At 36.4% G+C, this 26,485-nt stretch overlaps 1 protein-coding gene across 4 annotated transcripts in view; it reads right to left on the reverse strand.

Annotated features, from left to right (window-relative positions):
• LOC106878801 (high affinity cGMP-specific 3',5'-cyclic phosphodiesterase 9A) overlaps positions 1-26,485 on the reverse strand; it is a 62,390-nt gene that overhangs the window by 14,817 nt on the left and 21,088 nt on the right. For 2 of the 4 annotated variants that reach the window (XM_089337904.1, XM_089337906.1), the window contains exons 2-9: positions 15,229-15,299; positions 14,458-14,535; positions 10,851-10,906; positions 9,479-9,533; positions 6,689-6,759; positions 4,012-4,120; positions 2,216-2,273; positions 1,499-1,573 (exon numbers count right to left, since the gene is read on the reverse strand). In XM_089337904.1, coding sequence (XP_089194030.1) covers positions 1,499-1,573; positions 2,216-2,273; positions 4,012-4,120; positions 6,689-6,759; positions 9,479-9,533; positions 10,851-10,906; positions 14,458-14,535; positions 15,229-15,299 — 573 coding nt within the window. Of the gene's footprint in view, positions 1-1,498; positions 1,574-2,215; positions 2,313-4,011; positions 4,121-6,688; positions 6,760-9,478; positions 9,534-10,850; positions 10,907-14,457; positions 14,536-15,228; positions 15,300-26,485 lie in introns of all 4 variants that reach the window. The other 2 variants (XM_089337903.1, XM_089337905.1) reach the window with 1 other exon arrangement.

Raw genomic sequence — 26,485 nt, forward strand, 5'->3', positions numbered from 1 at the left:
CTAATCTTCGCCCAGTTTACTTGAAATTCTTCAACGAAAATGTAACCTTCATATAATTAAGCTAACTTCGGCTTGTTGTATAACTAGCTGAGTAATCCTCGTTGAATAATTATTACATCAGAAGGTCTACTTGCTAGGAAACACATATAGCCTGAATGTTACCTACTAAACACCTTCAGTTTGGATTTTTATTCTCATTCATAGCAACTGAAGTTGCTAGCCGTGAGCAATAAAAAAATGTATTCAGTTTATTGAACTTCGATATGGCAAAAGCCTACAACCGTCGCCAATGAATTATTATTGTTTCTGAACGTTGTTTTTTATACCCACCACGGACTGCTATATATATATATATATATATATATATATATATATATATATATATATATATAGCAATGTTAATTCTCTAAATGAAGTATTAACAGTAACTGCACGATAAAGTGTAGTATATTGCCACTTAAGTGTGGCTGACCCCTAGGGGTGGATGTTACTGTTGCTTTTAGCCCCAGGAGGACATCTCCTCCAGCTGGCTTATCGACACACGACTGTGTCCTGTTTGCCAAGGGAGTTATCCCTCTCACCTCGACCAGCAGCACGAACGTATCCGGATTTCAGGGTTATTTCCCTTCGTCGGCGTTCGACAGCTGATGACCTTGGTGAGAGAGACAAAAACCTGGCAAACCTTATATCTTCTTTTCCAGTGAGATTCTTCACTGATATTGAAAAGGTGAAAACAAGCAATGTTAATTCTCTAAATGAAGTATTAACAGTAACTGCACGATAAAGTGTAGTATATTGCCACTTAAGTGTATATATATATATATATATATATACACTTACAAAGAAAATCTAATTGTTATTTTTGTTAGTCGTTATTATGTAACATACATGTGTTTCAGTATAGGGGTTGTTATTACGTAAGCTGTCAAGCCGTCTAGATCAATTACCATACAATTTCTCGATATTATTAGTAATACATATACACATACACACGCGTATGTATATATTATGTGTGTATGTGTGTGTTTTGTTACTTAACAGTTGGTATTGGCAAAAGGAGAACGCCAGCAGATGTACCAAACTTGAAATAAGTATTGGAGTCGATTTGGCAGACACAGCTCTTGACCACACTCCAGTGAATGAATCAAGTAAAATACTACACACACACACACACACACACACATACACAAACACACAAACACGTACACAGCACATGTACACACATCGTGTGTATTTGTGTGCATCTATTTTTATGTGTACATATTCATATATGTGTATGTGTTAGTGTACATGTGCAACTGTATGTATGCGTATGTGTGCATGTGCGTATGTATGTGCATGTGTGTGTGTGTGTTTTTTTGCGTATATGAGGATGTGGTTTTTAACGATAGACAATGCCATTCAGAAAAAAGGAACACAAAAAAGAAAAAATATTTTTTAAAATGTAATAAAACAAGAAGAAGCGGTAATTCGCATTTAGATCTGTGAGCTTACTTACCTCGTTCGGTTCCCAATACCAAATGTCAAATGTTGGCTGTTTCAGATAATCAACGGTCTCTTGTGACAATGTATACTGGAAATAATAAATATAGACAACAGTTATGTATTTTTTTTTTGTCTTCATTTGAAAGGTTGGTAGTAGTCTAAAAAGGTTAATCATATTCAATGAAGGCGAATGACAATAATAACAAGGGTGCTGTGTCAATGGCAAGAGTGGCTCTGAAACAAATTGTTAAAGTCTCTGGTCCGGCATGTGTCCAGGGGCAGCGCAGTCTAGGTTCGGTCGTCATCCTGTGACTGCGAGCAAAATGTTTCCAGATAATGAACCAATATACGATATATGGATGTAAATACACTACTAGGCCACGAAGCCCGGACTTAAGTATTTCCCCTGCAACGGGACACCGGCCCGTTGCAGGGTTCAAGGCCAGTGATTTTCAAGGACATTACATATCAAGTAGACTCCGAAGGGATGAAAGGCAAACTTGACCTGGGCGAAGAAAAGCTGCTAAGCATTTTGTCCCATGTGCTAAAGATTCTAGCAGTTCTTCGCCTTATTAGACTATTAAGCTATTAAAAATAAAAATAAAAATGTCAGCACGTAAAACCGTGCGCAAAAGATTAATAATTGAATTAATATTTACATTTCTTTTAAATATGATTTTACTCCTTGGAAATATATATTCGTTTGAAGTTTCAACGTAGAAGCACTTACCTTTGGATAAGTTGGTATATTTCGTTTCAGGCTGATTTTTTTCTCATCGCTTAAGGAACTATAAAGAGTATCGACAGCATTTAGAAATAGAACCGGCCTATGAGAAAAGAAGTTTACAATATGCATGCACCATTGATTGTTGTGTGAAACATAGACATTTAGTGTGTGTGTGTGTGTGTGTGTGTGTGTGTGTGTGTGTGTGTGTGTGCGTGTGAGTGTGTGTATGTGCGCGCGTGTGCGTGTGTACTTTAATAAAAACAAAGCAAGAAACAAATTGCAACATATTAGTATATATATATATATATATATATATATATATAATGCCGGGAAATACGGATTAAATAAATCCAGGCGAATAGTAATTTTTAAGCACCCAGCACAGATCAAACCCTGCTAACTAAATTGTCCAGTTAAGATCAAGTAATCCATACAGGCTGTAATTCGCTTCCCGTGTCCCAATTTCTAAACCCGAGGTTCGAATACCGAATAAATTTGGTGGATTTGGTAGACGGAAACTGAAAGAAGCCTATCGTACACACATACACACAGAAGTATTTATTATTTGTGTCTGTGTCTGTCCTCCCACCATCGCTTGACAACCGATTTTGTTGTGTTTACATCAACGTTAACTAGCGGTTCGGCAAAAAGAGACCGATAGAATAAGTAGTAGGCTTACAAAGAATAAGTCATGGGGTCGATGTATTCGAATAAAGGCGGTGCTCCAGCATGGCCGCAGTCAAATGACTGAAACAAGTAAAAAGAAAAAGAATAAAAGAATATAAAGTGTAAAGGGTTCAATTCTCGGATGAGGATGTGTGTGGTACGTTCCATTCCGCGGACTAGGCTGTGTGTTTTATTCTTGAGCAAGATACTTTATTTCATGTTGTAAGTTGCCTTGTTTCTGCACCGTCTCTCAGAAAGATAGAACGAGTAGTCCAGAGCTGTACGGACCTCGAAAACTATGATCAGGTAAAAAAAAAAAATTTTTTAAATGGTCGCACACGCGGTGGGTGCAAGTACCAGAGTCACATATAAGGACCACATATTCAAGATTGATAACAAGGTATACGCCCAAGAGGAAGGTGCAGCCATCGGTGTCAGTATTGCTGGCGATGTGGCTAACCTATTTATGATACGGTGGGATAGGAGACTTAAGGAGAGATTAGCAAAGAGCTCCATAACTCTAACCATGTATTCCCGCTGTGTGTTTATAAGCCATTTAAAATAACACACAGAAACCGTTAGATTCACTCCAACACACATACATACGTACATATATATCATGAACTAACTGTTACTTTCTCAGATACAGCACAGAATTTTGTCAGTGAACAGGTCGCGGTCTCAAAGCGACGAAAATATTTTGACAAATTAAATTTAAATGCTGAAGTGAATCTAACGGTTTTTGTGTGTTATTTTAAATGGCTTATAAACACTTTCCACGCTGCAATTGTTTTCGTTCCAGCACTCGATCTCAGATCAGGTCACTTGCTATGCAAGTACGTCTCCGTAATATATATATATATATATATATATATATATATATAAAAAGTAAATGAAAGACGGAGGATGGAATATACGAGAATTCTTATTAACCACGACAATTGTTTCGACACATCTAGCATCGTTCCCTCACGGGTGGGACACTTAACACACACACACACACACACACACACACACACACACACACACACACACAAACATTATATATATATATATATATATATATATATATATATATATATATATATATATATATATATATATATATATAAACACATACACACATGACTTACCTCATTCTAGTGTAATCAATGACTTTCTTCTCAGAAGAAAACATTTCATTCTTGATATCTTTAATATCTTGCTGACATTTCTCAATTTCCACAACCTTCAGACCCTCCACTATGTAAAAAAAGAAGAAAAGAAAATTGAAAGTTAGGTTTGTAGAAATATCCCATGAAATCCACAGTGGCCTACCACTTCAACATCTGGGACGATGCTGCCATTAGCTCATAACAAATGCAAGGTTTTTAGAAAGCTACACACATACGCGCACGCACGCACACACACACACACACACACACACACACACACACACATACACACACACACACACACACATGGAGATAGAGAGACGAAGACAGAAGGAGAAATACTAAAATATTACAAGAACAAAAGTATAATGTGATCAACTGTCACAAAACTATCACCTTGAAACCAACCAGCTATAAAAAATATGCCGAATGGATGGTAAACCACCGGTAAAAAAGTGTTTTGGTGCAATTTGACAAACAAGTCACGTATAAAACCGTCCTAGTTTCACAAAAAAAATACACTCCAATAAATTTCTTTGAATAACTTTGATAAACAGAATCTTCCAGTTATAACAAAAACATAAATTAAACCAAATTATAAGTAATCAATAGAAAGTGGTGGGGACCTAGAGTATGCCTCTAATTAAACAAAAAAATAGCGTTTGAATACACTTTATATACATATTATACACACATGCATATATACAAATATATAATACACACGCACACAGATCTATATAGATTTAAATCCCACTGACGAACTTGCAGCTTGAAATACTTCTCTTTTGAAATCTTCCCATAGATTGTTTGGGTCAAGATTAATACTTTCTATAGCATCGTGGAATCTTTGCAAGTTGCTTGATAATTTAAAGTTTGCAACATTTAACTTTTTCGGTAATGTAGGACCAGACTGTCGATTTTTAGGTTTTATCGAAAAATCTATTTTGCCACGCAGTAGATGATGGTCAGTACAGCTCTCTGCCCCTCTCATGACCCGAACGCTAGAAACGTCTTTCATATCACGTTTCCTGATCAGAATATAATCTATGAGATGCCAGTATTTAGATCTTGGGTGCATCCAGGTGGCTTTATATTTATTTTTCTGCTTAAACAGAGTGTTGGTGACAACCAGATCATTCTCAGTACAAAACGTCAAAAGAGCTACTCCATTTTTATTGCATTTTCCAATCCCATGTCGACCTAAAACAGGCCATGAAACATAGTCCTTTCCAACTCTTGCATTGAAATCTCCCAGCTTGAAATCTTCCAACTCATGCATTGAAATGACAAGCTCGTCGGAAATTGGTACTTTCCTCAATAATTGTGCTTGATCATCATAAAACTGTCCTACAGTTTCATCAAAATGGGATATTGTTGATGCATAAATACTGGCAACGGTAAGAAACCTACCTTTTGTCAGTTTGGTACGGCATGGCATGATCCGGTCAGATATACCACTTGAAAGCTCTGCAATGGAGGACACTAATGTATTCTTGAGAGCAAACCCAACACCAGATGCTCTACGTTGACCCTTAGGTAGGCCTTTCCAGAAGATAGTATATCCATAAGTAGATTCAATTACTTGACCCTCACCAGAAAGACAAGTTTCAGAGAGCGCAACTATATCAAGGGAATATTTCTTAAGCTCACATGCAACAAGTGCAGTACGCTTTTCCGGCCTCTTGTTGAAATTATCATCAAGAAGTGTGCACACATTCCAACAGCCGAAATTCAAAGGATGTTTATTTTTACTTTTTCTTGAGGACTGTTTGACCACAGTAGCAGGATGACGACCGGGTCCAGTCTGTGATACACTGGGACACCTGCCGGGCCAGACCTGTTCCCCTGATATTCCCAAGCCTTTTTTGCCATTTACTGAACTTGTTTCAGACATTTTAGAATAAGTTACAGGTGCATTTTTAGGTTTCTGCCAACCAACCAATTGAATGATTTTACCAAGATCTGGAGTACAGGAAGTACCTGTTCAGATGAATAATTTTTAGTGGGTGTAGCTTGCACTGCACTACCCCCCACTTATTAGCCCAAGAAGACTTTCACCAGTGTGACAAGAGAATTGACAAAACCAGGAACTTCCAAGGCCTCAGGTTTTATTTCGGAGATTTCCTTCTCCTAGGTAGATTACCAACCAAGGTTAAAGAGCTTCTACCTGCCCATGAGGTAAGCCGTCCAATTCCAGACACCTAGCCGACACTCAGACACTCTATTCGGTGACCGATGCGGTAACCGATGGTCGTTGACTGTTCAGGAGTTCATCCGCCCATCGACAGGTCTTATTTTCGTCCTGCAGGGGAGCCCAACAATACCCTCCTCGCCAAGCATGCCTGGTGGTGTTGCCAGTTTAGTCGCCGACGACCCGACCATGCGACAGGTTGTACTGGATTACATGATACCAGTAGCACCGAAGAGCGACCTGACATATATATATATATATATATATATACATACTATAGCTGTGGACATGCAAAATCATAGCTCGTTTGTCTATGATAATAAGATCTACCGGATCAGTCTTCTTAGGCACAAAGGATACACCTCCACCATAACCATGACCATCACATACACCAATTAGAGCACAACAATCTTTGCAAACACAACCACATTAAAACACAAAAAATAAACTGACAGATATTCTTACTCTCAAGTCGCTTTTCAATTGAGGAGATTCTGTTATGCACTTCCTGTCGGAATTCTTCCACTTTAAATACACTGTAGGGAAAAGAATAAGAAAAGTGAGTATAGCAAGGTTATATATATGAGTTAAGTTAGAGGTTATAACAACCGTCTAAGGGATACGTGTATCCAATGAATCAACTGGTGTGTTAGCAATATTTAATCATGAGCATTGGAATTAATACTCATAAATGATTGGTAATGACTAGAATAAACAGAAGTATATCAATATTCAAGGAAAGAAGAAAATGGAGATAAAATTGATGAAACACAATTGATTTACATCAATTATCATTTAATTAATTACAAAAAGAGAGAATCTCAACTTACAGCTGTTTCTGTTAACGAGATTCCGAGGCTTAACCACCACAATAATAATAATAATTATCATTGTAACTAATCAATTATACCAATTTAAATCGCGTAACTTCATCAGAGCGGAAAAGTAAATAAAAATAAAAGTAAAAGGAAAAAGGAGAAAGTGAGAAAAAATCAATTCATGCTACATGCTGACCCACTTCTTTTTACTTGCTTTTATTTATTTTTCCGTTCTGATGAAATTCTGCGATTCAAATTGGTATAATTAATTACTTACAATGATAATTATTATTATTATCATTATTCAGTAGTTTTATTTTTATAACGTGCTTTCACTTCACTACCGAGCGCAGCTCTGTGCGCCTTGGGTATGTGCTGTGGTTTGCTGTGGTGCTCTTATGTTTACTGTATTGAAAGTGTTTTGCGTAGAATGTGTGCAGTACCCAGTAGTGCAATTTTCTGTATGTTATATATATTTGTAAGTCCTGGTGTTTTTGTTATGTATTTGTCTGAATATTTTTTTATTATACCTAAGGCACTTACTATGATAGGAATTGTTTCTGTTTTTAGATTCCACATTCGAGTTATCTCTATTTCCAGGTCTTTGTATTTTGAAAGTTTTTCCATTTCTTTTAGAGAAACGTTGTCATCTGCTGGTATTGATACATCAATTAGAAAGCATTTTTTTCCTTCATGATCTTTGACAACTATATCTGGTCTATTTGCCTTAATTTCTCTATCTGTGTGTATTGGCATATCCCAGAGTATGGTTGCTTTCTCGTTTTCTGTAACCTTTTCTGGCGTGTATATAGGTCCCAGCTCTGTCGTGTCTGTGAATATATTCCTTTTATTATTATTATTATTATTATTATTATTATTATTATTATTATTATTATTATTATTATTATTATTATCATCATCATCATCATCATCATCATCATCATCATCATCATCCTCATCATCATCATCATCATCATCATCATTATTATTATTATTATTATTATCATTATTACTGTTATTGTGGTGGTTAAGCCTGGGAATCGCGCTAACAGAAACAGCTGTAAGTGAAGTGAACAACATTGTACGAGTTGGCAGTGAGCTCCTCAAAAAGGACTCTCTTCCTGATGATTTCCTATACAGCCCCCAAACAGCTGGGCTCTCTTACCTCAGAGAAGACCTGAATGAAAAGCACTCAGCATCCAAAGAAAAAAGACTATGCTTAGGCATGTTGCCTGGAAGCTTGAAGAAGACAGTAGAATTGACACGAGGCATAGCCTCTCTTGGACACAAGACCACTACATCACACTTTGAGGGTTATGTGTTTGCAATCCAAGAGCAGGAGATTGCCACAAAGTATCTGGTGAACAAGAGACAGTGACGCTCTTGTAATCCCAAGGTGCAACCACATGTGTAAGCTCTGTCATGTTTTTGTGGAAGACATTAAGCATGTGATTAGCAGCTGTCCTAAAATGTCGTCTCCGTACTACCTCCCAATGCGGCACGATGTTGTCGCTAAAACCTTTTTACAATGCCATCCACAAAAAAGACAAAATAAACTTAGACAATCTCTCTGTTATGGAATATATTCATAAACATCAACTCAAGGAACGCTAGTGGAATATTCCCATCAAAAGTTCTGTCAAATGTAAACATAATAGGCCGGAAATTGTTGTTTGGGACAGAGGGGCAAAGGTATGAACCATCATGGAGGTTAGCTGTCCTGCAGATATAAATATCTCTTTGAAAATCAAAGAAAAAGAGCCTATGGACAACTGCTTCGAAACCTTCAACTTCTATATCCAGACTTTGAATTCCTATTCATACCAATAATAATTGGAACACTAGGTTTTGTTAGAAAATGCTTAAAGGAGAATCTGGATAAACTGGGATTTTCAGAAAGAGAAATCGACCGGTTAAATCGTACATTACAAGTGCAATCTGTGAGTGGAACAGTAAAAATATGAAAGACTTTTCTCAAGTTCCAAATGTGAATTTGTGTGTGTTAACTACATCCCAAAGATGGAGCCTTGTATCTTTGTTGGAAACAAGCTCCCTCCTCACTGGAAGATTTATAATTAAAAAAATAGATGAGACATACATACATATATTCATTTATACAGACTCATTTATACATACTACATATACAGCGTTATACATTTATAAGTAGACACGCATACACATACTAAAGTCTGTGTACCTCTATCCGTTTCAATAGACCAAGTATTTATTTTGTATGTTGCTTAATAAAACCCGCTGCAAGTAAAACTGAATATCATAAGTGTTATGGCCCTCAGCCTTGCATAGGATTTACCGAACGTCGTAGAAACGGCATCTTGTTTTTGAACTGATTTATAAAATAAGACCGGCATACAAAATTCATCACAATCATTTTACTGGCAAGTATTCAAAAGATGGATCACCAATACGTTAAACTTACCTATTGAACTTCTCCGCTACTTGAGAAACGATTGTATTGCAAAAATCAGAGTCACCTGTAAAGAAAAAGGAATCTGTGTCGGTAAAATAAAGCGGTAATCATGTTCTATTGACAGACATGTGTCCCTTGAGGAATACTGGTGCCTTTCAAGTCTTTTTGCCAAATAGAACAAGTTGAGGACTCAGTTTGCGCGAGTACTCGTGGATCATTTACGACGTGTTTTCTTGAGTGGGCGGCAAGACCTGCTTTGGTTCGTGCCACAAAACCATAACGATAGGTAAGGCTTTTGTTTAGAGGAGCGGCGTTTTGCAAGTGTGTCTTCATGTTTGCACGAAGTTGGTCCCGATGTTGGAGTTGAGACTTTGCTCAAATTTTTGAACTGAGTAGAAGCTGGAAGAAAAGGGAATATTGCATCGCTTCAGATTGTCTTTTAGTCTGCCTTTGAAGTGGCCTTCCAACTGACTTTCTTGCTGAGAATTGGCCAAAAAGAAGCTGTTTCGGATACACACACACACACACACACATATATATATATACATGTATACATACATATATATATATTCACACACACTCGTACGCACACAAATATATATACATATATACATACATACGTATATATACCAACATGACGAATGGATGGGTGAAAGCCTAACAACTTGTGAAGTCTTTCAGCGTCGGTAAAATACAGTTTTACTCTACTATTGGTAATCGAGTAGTACTTTCGTCTCCTTGTTTAGCCCCACCTATCTGATCCCATGTCTATGTGTGTATGAGAATATGTACATTGTTTGTATTGACCTCCAGTGCCTAAACGTAGTGTTGCCAAAACAGGCTGAAGGTCCATTTAACCGTGCCAAATCGTCTGCACCCAAACAGCCGCTCTGTTTCTTATTTCAAATTAACTACTTCAAGAGACAGACTCAGCAGTGAAAAGCAACAGAAATCGAAATAGAGAATTTAACACTTCTGTTCCCCTGTTTTTTTTTAAAACTAAATTGCAATTTAAGTTAAATTTGATATTAATGAAGGATTTATAAGAATTCTTGGGGTAATAAACAGTAACAACGTCTCTTACAGGACAGCTATCTTATGTTTGCAATTACTTTAAAGAAATGTTACTGTATGTTTTTCTCTTAGAGATTTAGAAATAATACCATTTCTATTTATTAGAATAATGTTGTCATTATTATACTGCTGCTTGGAACATGCATTAGCATGGAATTCTGATGGAAGCACGATGCCCATTGACAAGTTGGTGTAATGCAACAGCAAAAATTTAAATCAACTAATCATTGATTTTTTAAAAAAAATAGCAATAAATAAACAATCAGGTTCGTTAAATTATCAGACTTCTTGCCTTTACCACACTTACCTTGACGTGGGTCACAAGTGTTTGATAGATCTTGTATGTGCACTCGGTATGGTGTACTAAGGAAGAAATAGAAAGAGAAAAAAGAGAGAGAAATTAATGAGGCAAGAAATGTGTATCAAGGTTCTGAAGTATTCTTAAATAGATCTAAGCGCCAGAAACGGCTTATATGCTACAAAAGGATCAAACCTCACAGATGGCACAAATGTTACAGAAGTTTTAAAAGTCGCAAAAGGCTCATACTTCAGGTGCGTGGTATCCCCAGGGTTCTGAGTCAACTGTTAGACTTTTGCATCTATTGGGTTGGCAACCAAGTTCCCGCCGTTTTCTTTAATTCTGGAATTTATTGCGTTTTTAAATTTTGGAATCTATTGTTTTCGAGAATTCTATTTTTGAATCATTTTGGAATCTATATTTTTTTTTCTAATTAAATTTTGTTTATTTTCAGATTATTAAAATAGAATGTCAAATTAAGAAAAACGAGCATTTTTGACACCTCCTTTTTGATTTTAATCAAGGTTCTAAGGCCGTAAAAGCTGCTCGCGACATTTGTGCTGTGTATGGAGATGATGCCATAGCTGAAAGAACCACTCGTGACTGCTATGCCAAGTTCAAAAATGGAAAATTTGACCTCAAAGATGCACCCTGTTCTGGCCGTCCAGTTGAGTTCAATGAAGAGCGATCAAACCAACTTTTGCACGAAAATTCTTGTCAAAAGACAAGGGAACTGGCAGAGAAAACAGAATGCTCCCACAGTGCTATAGAGAAGCATGTTCACTCGATGGGAAAGGTTCAGAAGTATGGAACATAGGTTCTGCATGCTTTAAGTGACAACAACAAAAATCAACGAGCCACAATCTCTGCTTGCTTGTCACCACTCAACTCATGGACACAGGCACGTTACTGGCGATGAAAAATGGTGTTTGTACATCAATATGAAGCAGTGTAAGGAATGGCTTAGCCCCGGTAAACAAGCGACACTGCGTGTGAAACAAGATCATCCGCATAAAACGAAGTTGTGCGTATGGTGAGACTGGGAAGGGATTATCCATTACGAATTGCTTGAACGGAACCAAACGGTCAACGCGGAACTCTATGTTCAACAGCTGGAATGACTCAACACGGCTATTCAAGAGAAAAGACCTAATCGGCAACATGGAGTTCTTCTACTGCATGACAACGCCCACCCTCATATCGCCAATATGACCAAGGAAGCCATTCAAATGCATAGCTGGGAGGTGCTGCCACACCCTCCGTACTCTCCTGATTTGGCTATAACAGATTTCCACCTCTTTCGATCTCTTTCAAATGCTATGCGCAGAATTTCGTTCAATACTGATGCAGAATTGAGAGCTTGGTTGGATCAATTTTTCGAGTCGAAATCAGGTGATTTCTACCAACGAGGTATTGTTGAACGTTGGGAAGAAGTTGCAAACAACAAGGGTGAATACATTATTGATTAATTAGTTATTTTTTATTAAACCTTTAAAAAAAAATTTTAATTTTTAAAAATGGCGGGAACTTAGTAGCTTGTAAGGGTGGCTGTTTGCTTGCCACAGGCCAACTCTAAGAGGGTTACTATGAATAGCAGTGGTCCCTAGATAGCACCCCTACGGGACACCGTTCACTGTTTGTGTTTCCTTGGGAGTGCCGTATTGGCTGCTACTGCCTGGCTCCTGTCTTTTAGAAAGCCATGTAACCACTCTTCTAGTTTTCCGACTATGTCGAGATCACGCAATTTTTGATACATCATTCAATAATCGACTTTCCCTAGGCTTTTGCAAAGTCTAGATAGTCGCGGGTAAGAGGTTTAGATAGTGTGTTCAATCCATTATATAACAGGCGCTGCTCAAAAAACTATGTTTGTGTAAGGAGTACATACCTAGTAGAAATGGAAAAGAACTGTGTAGGGCTGCTGCTAGAGGTTAGGTATCACTGTCATTGCTATTGCATAAAACTTGAAACACCACAGATAGAATGGTTAGTTCCTTCAATATAGCATACCATGCAAGTATAATAAGAGCGATTAAAAGGTGTTGGTAAAGGGAAAAACGAGACTAGGAGGTCTCAGAAACGAATGGATAGATCGATAGACTAATGGGTCAGCAAAAGAGGGAGTAAGTTAGATTGGACCTAGGTTGGGGCTAGGGTTAGAGGTTGTTTAATGCCCTTAAAGTATTTAAATGTGCGAATAGCATTATGAATACAGGAAAGACGAAGGTCTAGTTTATTATTTAAATATTCACTATTAAATCTTAAAATTTTAAACAGATCCTTGCAGCAAAGTCTGCATCGTATCTACAATTTAAGTACGGTTTAGCAACCCTAATGATGTCCCAACTCAAATCAAATTTAATATTGTCGTCCTTGATCTCCCAAGTTTTCGTGGTTAGAGACCTCCTGCCAACCCTATGTCTTAATTTAAAAGATGAATAGTGGTTGCGTAAGCGCCTCTTGAAATTTACGGAGCAGCCGATATAAATATTGGTCTCCGTTACAACTTCACATTTGTAAATCACATTTTCTGCTAAACATCGTCCAGAAAGCGGACAAGAAACAACTGCACCCAATATTTTCTAATACTTGAAAATTATAGTTACGGGTACGTGATCCAACGTTATTATTTCGTAATAGTTCAAGCTCGCGGGAGTTACTGCTGTTCGCATGGTAGTTGCTGGGGCTTATATTACTATGATTAATACTATTACGATTATAACTAGTTGCTGAGTTCTGGGCCGGAGACTGTTATTACTAGGCGCTAACGTAAGAGATTTGACTCTCAGATAGTGACACTAGGGGTCAAGGTTGAGTGGTATAATGGAAAGATTTCCAGCACAGGCGTTAAAGTTCTGTGTGTTTAGCATATCGGCAACACAAATGGGAGCAGGTGGGCTTCCATTACGGCTAATGGAGAGAGTGTAGTGGGGAGCGGTATTGTGTGAGCTATTTAGTGAAATCCATACCAACTCTGCTACTGTTGGTAGTTGCAGCAGAGTGGGTATGGCTGCTCTCCCTATTTGTGGCCGGCTAACTGTTATCAGTATTATAAAAATATATCATGAAAATATTTGGTGTAATTGTTTCGCCAAAACATCTCTGCTTTCTGGTCGATGTTTAGCAGAAAATGTGGTTAACAAATGTTTCCAGCAGTGGCAGGAAGTTTGGCAGAATTGTGTAGACTCCCAAGGCGACACTTTGAAGGAGACTAAATCAAATGGTGAGTTTTGTAACATTACTTATCCTTTGGCCAAAGGTCGGATACTTCTTGACTACACCACGTGTGTGTATCTATCTATCTATCTATCTATCTATCTATCTATCTATCTATCTATCTATCTATCTATCTATCTTATATTATATGCCGCGCAGAGAGGTGAACCCAAAACGTGATGCTGCAAAGCGAGCTTCTTAACCAAACAACTATGCCTCAAGAAAATGGGATGATGAAGTTGTGATTAGAAGTCATGTGACTTTTGTTTCAGTCAAGGTTGAGCTGGAGCTAAAGGACAACATCAGCAACATCATCATTATCAATAGCAGCAGCAGCAGCAGCAACACCAACGACAACAACAACTACTAAACGAGAGCAAAGTCTCATCTTTTTACTTACTTTGATGAATTGGTCGGCATTGTGGGTGTGACTGGAATATAAGCACCATCAGTACTCTGGAGCGATACTTTGGAGACCCTGAAAACAAATAAACAAACGCATGAGGCTAGTTTTATCAAGAGGACACCTATCACTTCAACCCGTCCCATTGCTTTGTTAGAAAGAAATGACTGAGTGAATAGACAAAAGCACTTGACTGTCATGTCAAGGTGTATGAGTTCAAGTCCATTTCGCGTATTCTACTGCATTTATTAGCAGGACATTCACTTCTCATTTACTTGTTCTTGATCATCCCTGGTTTAGCAAAACTATAACCAAAGGCGTTTCAGCCATCAGCTTTCTGTTTAACTTTTAGGCTTTTTGCATCCTAGGAACACATTATACTATGCTTTGTGAATTGAAAGTGAACTTAGTAGTTATTTCAAGCTGGTCAAGAGACCGCGGATAGGGCGCCTTCCATTGATTTACATCATGTAACTGGGAAAAAATCTTTTCATGGTGAATGTAATCTGCGATAAACCAGCAATCATGTTCCAAATTCTTTGCTGATACACTATGCACAGATACCAGAAAAGTAGTCTGCTCAAGCTCTTGTCCTACGTTATCTGTTGCCTGTATGACTCCGTGGTAGAAAAGAATTAAATACGAGTTCTACAGCTCCCCAAATAACTGGTGTATTTCTCTGGCTTCTAATCTCGTTATAGTTTAAAGTTAATTATCCTATATACAAATGTTGTAGTAGAAGTAAATCAATATAAAGTATGTACTAACCTACTTCCGCCGGCGAGTTGAAGAATGAGGTCTTGAATGTCTTTCGAACAACAATGGCGACTAAATGTTATCTGAAAGATAACAATAACAATAACAGTAATAAACATCATAATCCGTTTTACTATAGGCACAAGGCCTGAAATTTGGGGGAAGGGGATAATCGATTATTCAACTGGTACTTGATTTATCGACCTTGAAAGGATAAAAGGTAAAGTCGACTTCGGCGGAATTTGAACTCAGGACGTAAGACGGCCAATATGCCACTAAGCATTTTCCCTAGCATGCTAATGGTTCTGCCAGCTCGCCGTCCTAACAACAACAACAATAATGATAATAATAAATACGGAAACTGCTTACTCACCGATCCATCGTTTGATTTCAGGATCGTAAAGAAAGAGGAAGAAAAACAAAGTTTGTCTCTTAGGATCATCAGGAGGGTTGTAAGCATTTGAAAGACTGCTGAAAACTTGTGGATACTTAAGGCTGGAGGTAGTAACCTGTTACTCCCCTAAATCCTACCTGGAATATGACCAAACCTGAGCCAAACCAAAATAGTAATAAATGATAAAAACTGATAAGACAAACTGTGTGTAAGAGCTCTACAAGACATTCTATTCCAATTACTTTCAGCCATTTTTCTATATCTTGGTTTCCTGCTCCCAACGCACCAATTATTATAGGCACCACCTTTACTGTTCGCACACTCCAAATTCTTCTGTTTTCAAATTTTAAGGGATTTTTCGCATTCTTTAACCATTCAAATATCCTTCAACCCTACTTCATTACCCCGATCAAAAGCATTTCGTCGTAATTCTTCCTCTTTATTTACGATCCTAGAACCAAAGGCATAATGTCAGTTTATCTTGTGGTTGTGTGATAAGTTTGTTTCCCAACTACATGGTTCCGGGTTCAGTCTCACTGCATGGCACCTTGGGCAAGTGTCTTCTATTATAGCCTTTGCCGACCAAAGCCTTGAAAGTGGATTTGTATGTATGTATGCATGTAAGTATGTGTATGTATGTAAATATGTGTGTTCTCTGCCACAGCTGGACAACCGGTGATGGTGTGCTTACGGCCCCCGTAAACTAGCGGTTTGTCAAAAAGACCGAGATAATAAGTACCAAGCTTTTAAAAAATAAGTACTGGGATTCAATTCGTTTAACTAATATTCTTCAAGGAAGTGCCCCAGCATGGCAGCAGTCAAAAACTGAAAAAAGTAAAAGAATGAAAGAATGTATATATGTGGTATTTTATTTATTCATGTGTTTCTACTCTTAAATATCAGTCGATTAAAAGATCGTTTGCCCTCTCATCTGCTATTTTTTTCAATTGACTTTTCGCATTCTTTAACCATTCTAATAGCCATCAACCCTACTTCCTTACCCCGATCAAAAACATTTTCATTCCCTTCTTTTTTTTTTACTGGTTTTATTGTTGATTCCGCGTGCAATTTTAAAAATCTTTTTATATATAGAAAAAAGAAGTCACTTCCAGAGGTGACAGAATGACGCAAGCTGAAATGATTCATCAATCTTTTTTTTAATATCGATTCCAGCTATTGTGTATGAATATATATAATACTTTGAAAGAACAACTTAAGTCACTATTAGTCACAGGGAAGTGGCCCGTGACAGACGGCCGAACATGTTGACAAGCTATTAACTTTTATAAAAAGTTTCTATGTGGTGAATCAAAATAAATGGGCGGCAGTTCTCTATCAGGTTAGGTTTTTGTGTGGCTTGCAATATAATATTTAAAAAAAAACCATATAGTCATGCACCTATATATTTGAAAAGCGTGCGCGCACACACACACACATAAAGAAAAGAAAACGATCAAATCCCGAAGCAGGTCATAGAGAAGTTTTTTGTAATAGTGAGTGTGCGGTTTATTGAAGGAGCAGAAAAAACCCAGATTGTTGAATCTGAAGAATGTCTCGTGCTTGAAGTTGAACACTATGGCCACTGGTTACAAACGCATATATTTTAAAAGTATACGATGAAGCTCTTTATTCTTGAAGTAATATCTTCTGTATTCTCAAGGCAGAAACAACAACTTGATGTAGGATCTTCGGGGTCTCCTCCAAATCACTGGTATATAAAATATGTAAGTAAACTCGAAAAGGTTTCTTTTTCTCCCCTCCCCCCCCACTCTCTCTCTCCCTCTCTCTCTCTCTTGCTAAGGTGTAAAAATAATTTTCTGGGATTTTAAAGATGCACCAAAACATGCCTTAGTATGATACAGACATTTCTGCGACTTGGCAAAACATCCTCAGTAGCAACCCACGCTGTTTGTCGAGTCCAAGGCTATCGATTTGCTGCTGTCCGAGTGGTACCTGCATATTGATGGTGTTGATGATTGACGGGCTAATCTTCGCATAAAGCATTCAAGAAGAAAGATAAACAGCAAGAAATAGGAAAGAGTTTCATTGCTGCTTTCGTTTCAGGCATTCTTTAGGTTTTTTTCTTTCAACTTTTTTTTTGACTTGAAAAGATTACTTCTGGCGGTGATGAAGCTTCTGGTTTTTTAGTTACCCACGATTTCGTTTCAATTAAAACCATTTTAAAGGTTGAGTAGTAAGGGCGGAAAAGAGGCATTGACTCCTTTTCTCCGGTGTTTAATTCGTTGAATGACGAGAAAATGAGTCTTCTTTCATTCTAATCACCAGCCTTAAACATCGTAGACCAGGTGTTTCATCAAGGTTTGATTCTATTCTTTGACTGTCCTCCCATTCCTTCCTGCTAATCTCCTTTACTCTCTTTCTATCTATTGATATCTATCTTCATACCATATATATATATATATATACACACACACACACGCACATACATGTGTATGATGTCAGTGTCGCGTGACTGGCTCTCGTGCCGGTGGCATGTAAAAAGCACCATTCGAGTGCTGGTTGACGTTAGGAAGGGCATCCAGCTATAGAAACCTTGCCAGATCAGATTGGAGCCTGGTGCAGCCTCGTGATTTGATTGTCCTCAGTCAAACCGTCTAACCCATGCCAGCATGGAAAGCTGACGTTAACGACGACGATGATGAGCTGAAGTGAAAAGGTACACCCCTTCCCACGTGGCAAAGTGGTATGATCCAGCCACTATAAAGTCAAAGTCAGTCAGTCAGTAGTAGTAGAGTCGTCGTACGACTTTCTCAGTTGGAGTGAGTGTCAGTTACGTGATATATGCGAGTTCGAGTTACCATCAAAGTAGACGTTTCAAAGTCATTGTCTTGCGGAGCTATCAGCGATAGTATGATAGACGAATCAAAGATACTAAGATGCGAATTACCGCCTCAACATAATAGTGGTCACAAGAATATTACAGTGCCGACAACAACATACAAGTGGATGACGATCCACATTATAACAGTGGCGACGAGGATATAAGCAATTCACGCGGACAACGTTGAAAAAAACATTTTCACGAAAAAATAATTCACACGCATGACGTTGAAAAATGTTTTACGTGGAGAAATTAGGGTTAGGATTAGGGTTAAGGTTAACCCTAGCAAACGTTTTTGTTGCATATATTTTACGAAAATTCCATAAAATTATGGAAAACTTGTCAGAGTTTCGCTGAGTTGCAAAAGCAGCAGCAGCAGCAACGACGACAACTCAGAGAACAACAAATGTTGCAGCAACAAATGGTACAACTAATGAGGTCGGTAAGAAATCAGAAAATACTTTTCATAGCAGATTCAATAAAAATGAATTTAAATGTGACTCGGGAGAAGGAATGGCTTTCGAGGCATCTTACCAAAGAGTTTGAACAAATCTTCGAAAAAGAATGCCAAAACTGGACGGTCGGAATAAGAACGCGTCTAAGTCTAAGGAAACTGGCGACGATAGAGCACAAGAAATACTGTAACATTATATTGACTAAAACAGTTTCTGATATAAATTTCATGAACACAATCGACATTTTATGTAAGATATTTAGTGAAGAAACCTTGTTAGTTAACACACGTTGGAAATGTTTGAAAAGCGATGACGAAGACTGTACCACTTATGCGGGTAGAATGAATAGAGAGTGCGAGATATTTAAACTGGATAAACTAACTTCAGACTCGTTCAAGTGCCTAAATTTTGCTCAGGGACTTACTGCTAAAAAGGATGCAGAAGTAAGAACGAAAATTCTCACAAACCTGGAAATGAACTAGGATATAACTATCCAGAAACTGTCAGAAGAATGCGATATGGTTTTAAAAGTAAGACACGACCCAGAAGAAATCCAATGCAGAAATTGTTTACAGATAAAGTGTGTAACAAAAAACACGATATATATCAGGAGGTAAACCTATGTATGGCATCTGAGAAAAGAATGTCCGTTCAAAAATGCGAAATGTTTGCGTTGTGGTAACACAAGACACACTAAATCGCACTGCACAACTAAGATGACGAAAAATTGGACGAAACGAGAAAAAATAAATAGTTTGTCATCAGAGAAAAAAGTTTATACAACGAACAGAAAATTCATCAAAGTGAGAATCGAAACCACTGGTGTCACAATGCAATTAGATAGGGAGAGTAACATCATTATCATAAATGAACAAACATGGAGGAAAATCGGTAAGCCGAATTATTTATGGGCACCATACTACTAAACAACGACTACGCAATGGAATATTTACCTTCGAAAAAGCTGACGGCCTATCCAAGCTAATACCAAGAAATGGCGATCCATTCGAGGACACAGTAATAGCAGCCCTAAGAGCCGAAGGGGAAATTAAATACATAATGTAGAACATTGTATGAGAGTTAGCAATAACGCTGAAGTTAAAGCGACACACGTCAAAAGAGAAGTTCATTAATGAAACAAAGAAAACTCTGTGGTTACCTAAGGACACAAAAATAAGTAGGGGAAAAAAAAAAATAGGTGTAAACATATATTCGACATGCAACGGTGTACTGATGTATGGCCAAAGGGTAAACTGAGGTTCTACAAAAAAAAAAAAATGCCGAAAGAATTCCATGCTGGACATCCGGGGATCGCAAGGATGAAACAAAGCTTATGCGCAGTTATGTGTATAATCTGAAGATGGACAAAGAAGTTGAAAATGTAGTAAAAAGCTGCGGAGGATGTACGCTGGCAGCAAAACTGCCCACTCAAAAATGAGATCAACGAGGAATGGCTGGTGGTAGCCATCATCTTCAATTGTAAGGAAGAGGTGGAAGTTGTGAAGGTGGAAAAGTCGAAAGAGATTAACTAGGGGGATTTGGATTAGAAGTCCTAATTGATGTATCCCTACCGGATCTGCACAACATCATGGAGGAACTGGTGCTCCCCGACGAAACACGACTGAGAGTTGTGGTGGAGGGGAGACCACCATTATGTTACCAATGCAAAAGTAGGGGACACATGCAAGCAAAATGCCCCCTAAAAGAATTACCTGATAAAGAAATAGAGGATTGTAACAATGCAGAAAGATAGAAAGAAGAGGAAAAAGTGGTAGAAAAGGAGGAAGGAATAACTGTGGATAGAAAGAGAGCACGTGTGGAATCCCCACCAAAAAGCCCAGAAAAAAAGAAAGGTAAAAAGAAGATAACAAAGGAAATGGAAACGACAGAGAATCGAACCCAAAAACCAGAGCAAACAGTGACTAGTATAGAAAAAGATAAAGACGACATTAGACTTGAGCAGTGGAAGGAGAGAATGGCAACGCAAAGAGAATATGTAGCACGAGTAGGAAGAGCCAAAGGAAAGAATTAAAAATTGTTGGTGTTTTAGAAGAAGGAGATGGAAGTAGAAAGGAGGTTGGCAAAGATGAAGGGTCTAATACGAGTTAAGTTGGATTCGAATAGGTTCCATAGAGATCAGAAAGCAGTGTTATTGGACAAAGATCGGATGGACAGGATGATAGAGTTGTTTCCGAGTGGTATCATGGGAACAGGAGTATACGTCCGTTATGAGAGCCTGCCAAATGTGGTCGAACTGGACGATTTGACAGAACTTATAACGGACGAGAAATTTGAAAATGATTAAAAACTGTATAAAAGAACAGTTAAACGAAGCTGCGAGCTTTGGTGGGCTCGTAAGCCATTTCATCCTTTCATTTTTATAATCCATGTCATCATTCGTTAAATGTACCCCACCTGTTGTACTGTATTGTCTGTCCTTGTGGTGTCCCCCTCTGTGTTCGGACCGTAGTGACTAATAAAGATAAAGTAGTTGAGTAGAGGTCATCCGAACGTGCGATATAACACAATGCCTACTGTCTTAAGAGAAAAATAAAAGGAATAACACAAAAGGAGTGAAATTCTTGATACAAAATGTCTGAATAAAAGGTAATGGGATGATCAGGACTGCAACAGTTTTAATCAAACATCTGTTTGCTGTGACCCGGTGATAAAAAAACAACAACAACAGCAGCAGCGGCAACAACAACAACAGCAGACATATGCCGAACAATGTTAGAAAGATCCTAAACAAAGACTGAAAAATAAAAGGGTTGCTTATCAACAATTGAATCCCTGCAGGCGGAAGTGGCTTCTTGAAAGAGAAAGAGAAATGGCTGTGTATTTTGTATGTTGCCGAGCGAAAACGCGATCAATCCCAAAATTAATTAAAAAAAAAAACAAAACAAAACAACCATAAACAATTATAATTGTTTCTGATTCAGGCTCTCTACGGCTAGCAGTCGCTCGACTATTAGTGACAGCAGCCAAAATCAATGAAATCACACTCTCCTGCCTTCAAGAAAGAAGGATACATCAGAGAATTAAGTCCCAGATATATAAACGAAGTATCGTCACAATGCGACGGCATTCATCATAGTCTTTTCCAATCAGAGTTGATCTACAGATAAACAATACCTCTACTCCAGTTATTCTCTATGTTACATCTGTCAGCTACTTGGTGTATTTCGTCATTTACAGTTTTACTCTCATGCAAAATTATAAGCCTAATGAATCAATGAGTTTATATGTCACCAAACCCCTCTAGCAACTTCCAAAACACTATCTTTAAGATAGCATTTTAGCGCTAATTTATATATAAAGCTTCAGCTTCTAGAATAATTTTAAACAAGCGAGACACATACTAGCGCAAAAACTAGGTTTACGTTATATATGTTTTTAATACACTGTGTGAGTGTGTGTGTGCCTGCATCTGAGTATGTGTGTATGTATGCACGTATGTGTGTATGTGCACGTGGTTATGTATGTATATGTTTATATGTGTGTGAGCATGTGTGTGTGTGTGTGGACACGCCTACGTCATGTAAGTATATCCAATTATTTCAGCAAAATATCTAAACTTTACGTCTCCAGATTAAGCCCCGTTGGATACATGTACACAAACACAGACACACGTGTACTCATAAAAATATACATATTTTCAAATAGAAACACACACACACACACACTGTACGTATGTATGTGTGTGTGTGAGAGTGTGCGTATGTGTGCGTGTAAGTGCGTGTGGTAAATTTACATTCACTGAGAGAATGTAATGGCAAAAGCGAAAGAGCTTTAGACAGATACATCCAAGGTTTCTGTAGCAACAAATTACGTAGAATGACGTCATACTGAGATTTGTCTCTGACACTTGCGGGACATCGGAGTTGGACGTCAATTGACAGACAGGCTCTTGGGTGTTTAGGACTGCAGTCGTGATTTTTGTTTTAGCCAATCTATGTTACCTTATTTACGACTGGAGGACGTGTGATTTGAGGGAAATTCGACAGTTTTTTCTAGCCAAACATTTTTCTGTTCTATTGACATTTATTGTTGATGTTACTTGATGTTACCAATCGAGTGGTACCTTGAATTAAGCAATAGAAAGGTGTTGCACTCACGACTGTAAGATTGTGGTTTTGATTCCCAGACTGGGCATTGCATTGTGTTCTTGAGCAAAATCTCACGTTGTTCTGCGATTATTTCATCTGACATGTGGCACGTGGGACAGGTAATGTCGCTTTGATAGAATGTGTAATAGATTTTATTGAGCACAACACGTTTCGACCTGTCATTCTGGGTGGCTTCTGGTGCATCAATAAATACACACAAACACACGCACACATATATATATGTATACATATATATATATATATATATATATATATATATATATATATATATATATATATATATATATATATATATGTATATATATATATATATATATATATATATATATATATATATATATATATATATATACATATATATATATATATATATATATATATATATATATATATACATACATATATATATATATATATATATATATATATATATATATATATATATATATACATATATATATATATATATATATATATATATATATATATATATATATATATATATACATATATATATATATATATATATATATATATATATATATATATATATATATATACATATATATATATATATATATATATATATATATATATATATATATATATATATATATATATATATATATATATACATACGCACGCTTACACACACACATGTTGAATTGATATATAATCATCATAAAATATACCCACCATAATTGTAAGCTCGATTAATCACACATTGTGAAACTCCAATACATTATTCTTTTCTACTCTAGGAACAAGGCCCAAAATCTTTGGTAAGGGAGCCAGTCGATTAGATCGACCCCAGTGCGCGACTCAGCGGAAACTCTAATACATTATTACCATACAATAAATGTTGATAGAATAAATTTGCATTTATATACAAGATCGGCTAAAACGACACTTGTGAGCAACATATTCAGAATAATAAAAAAGCAGAAAAGCATAAGTTTTACATATCTATAATAATAAGACCGAAATTGTGTCCGTCCGTCTGGGACCCCTGTATCTCAGTCTACATTTGCTCTACACAGACATATTATACCTTTTTGGAATCAGGATCTCAGGATTTAAAATCAGCCCTTCATTTGGTTCTTAAGTACCCAGCATTGGGATCTGATTTAAAAGCATTTGGGCTGCTATTTCTAGCAGGAAAAGTTTGGTTGATTCACGCTATCTTGGTTGGCGTTTGTCAGATGACGTCAGAGATCAAGGGTAGGTAAATTACTTTTGCTTCGTTAATTTTACGTCGAGAATTTTGGGACAGATTGACCAACAATTGGAATTCAAATTGGCAATCGGGGTATATAGTAATTATAGATGTATTATAGTCATGGTATTTAGTTCCCCTGGTTTGGGGCCGCAAGACCAATTGGTCCTCCACGGGAGCTAGCCTAAAAATTTGCACCGAGTGTGACTTTTAAGCTAATAGGTTAATTGTTATAGAGCAGCTGTTTCAGTAGAGTTAAACACCATCATATATACAATTACATACTCTATATATAATTGATACTGATTAATTTAAATGTGCTGTATTATCCATTTCCTCGGGAGAAAAGGTTGATGCTTTTACTCTGTTGAAACAATTGTAAAGAACAATAAAATTATGAACTATATGTGAAATTAATACTTTTCTTTTGATATTGCATGTGTGTAAAAATTAATGAATCAAAATTGATTTACATCAATTATCATTTATTAATTACAAAAAGACAGAATCTCAACTTACAGCTGTTTCTCTTAGCGCGAGCGATTCCCAGGCTTAACCACCACCACCACAATAATAATAATAATAGTTATCATTGTAATATATCAATTTGAATCGCGGAACTTCATCAGAGCGGAAAAGTAAATACAAAAAGTAAAAAGAAAAATGAGAAAGTGAGAAAACGGTGATAATCAATTCATGCTACATGCTGATCCCCTGGAAAACTTTCGACAGACTAGAATTTAGAAATAGAATTGGGAAAGTTATAATATCTAGTGATTCATTCCTATATACGGGAGGAAGGCGTGGGTTAAATATATAATAACTATATGAGCAATTTGGTTAGGTCAAAAAATAAAATAAAAAGTAAGATATATAATTAGAAATACCAATAGTTATAGAACTAAATGATAACAGGTGACTATAAATCTTTCTGTAGGATATTGAAAAGCCGTGGGCTTTTAATCTCGAGAATATTGCAATATATGATTATAAGCAGCACGGTGGTGCACCAGCATGACCGCAGCCACTTGGCTGAAACACATAAATAAATAAATAAGTATGAATGACAGGATGCGATATTAGGCACTATGCAATGACGCCCTATTCGGGTATTAGTATAGCATTCAATGTCAATGTTTGGTGCAAGTCCTTCCAGGATCTTCCAAACCTGTATTTATTTTTACCTTTACAGCAGTATAAATTAAACAGTTTGTTTCCCTCGGAAGTTTTGAACCTACGATCGAGACATGCGTAACAAGATACATGAAAACTACCCTACAATCGGACGACCATTACTTTGCCATCTCTCGCCTTCCATTTCTCTTCTCTATCTCGTCCAATAATGATTTCCAAATAAAAACAGATTTCTATCAGTAGGCAAATAAATAAATAAATAAATATCATTTGACAGTTACTCTTTTGTAATTTTCGTTTCGTGTGACACAATTTCGCTTCGTTTCTGCTTTTGTTGGCGTTTTGTTCTTGCACTCGTTTTTGTTATTTAATCATTTATTTTTTAAAGAGAAGGAAAATTGTTTTGTGCGTCTCTTTGCTTTCCTTCTTTTTTTTTTTTTGTATTACATTAGATTTATTTATTTTGGTTTGAAAGATGTCTTAATTTCATAATGAGTCTATTTTGGTCCTATAAAACCCGCTGATCTTGCATCGTTGTCATCGCTTTAATTAACACTAATTAATAACATTTATACTGACGTCTACAAATACATAACCGCACGTGCACACATGCACAGGCACACACATATCACATACAGATATGTATCTGCGTACATATATATATATATATATATATATATATATATATATATATATATATATATATATATATATATATATATATATATGGTATATATATATATATACATATATATATATATATATGTATATATATATATATATGTATATATATATATATACATACATATATATATATATATATATATATATATATATATATATATATATATATATATGTATGTATATATATATATATATATATATATATATATATATATATATATATATATATATATATATATATATATATATATATATATATGTATATATATATATATTATATATATATATATATATATATATATATATATATACATATATATATATATATATATATATATATATATATATATATATATATATATGTATATATATATATATATATATATATATATATATATTATATATATATATATA

This window comes from Octopus bimaculoides, chromosome 20, assembly GCF_046866305.1.
Source record: "Octopus bimaculoides isolate indiv1 chromosome 20, ASM4686630v1, whole genome shotgun sequence".
NCBI classification, from domain to species: domain Eukaryota; kingdom Metazoa; phylum Mollusca; class Cephalopoda; order Octopoda; family Octopodidae; genus Octopus; species Octopus bimaculoides.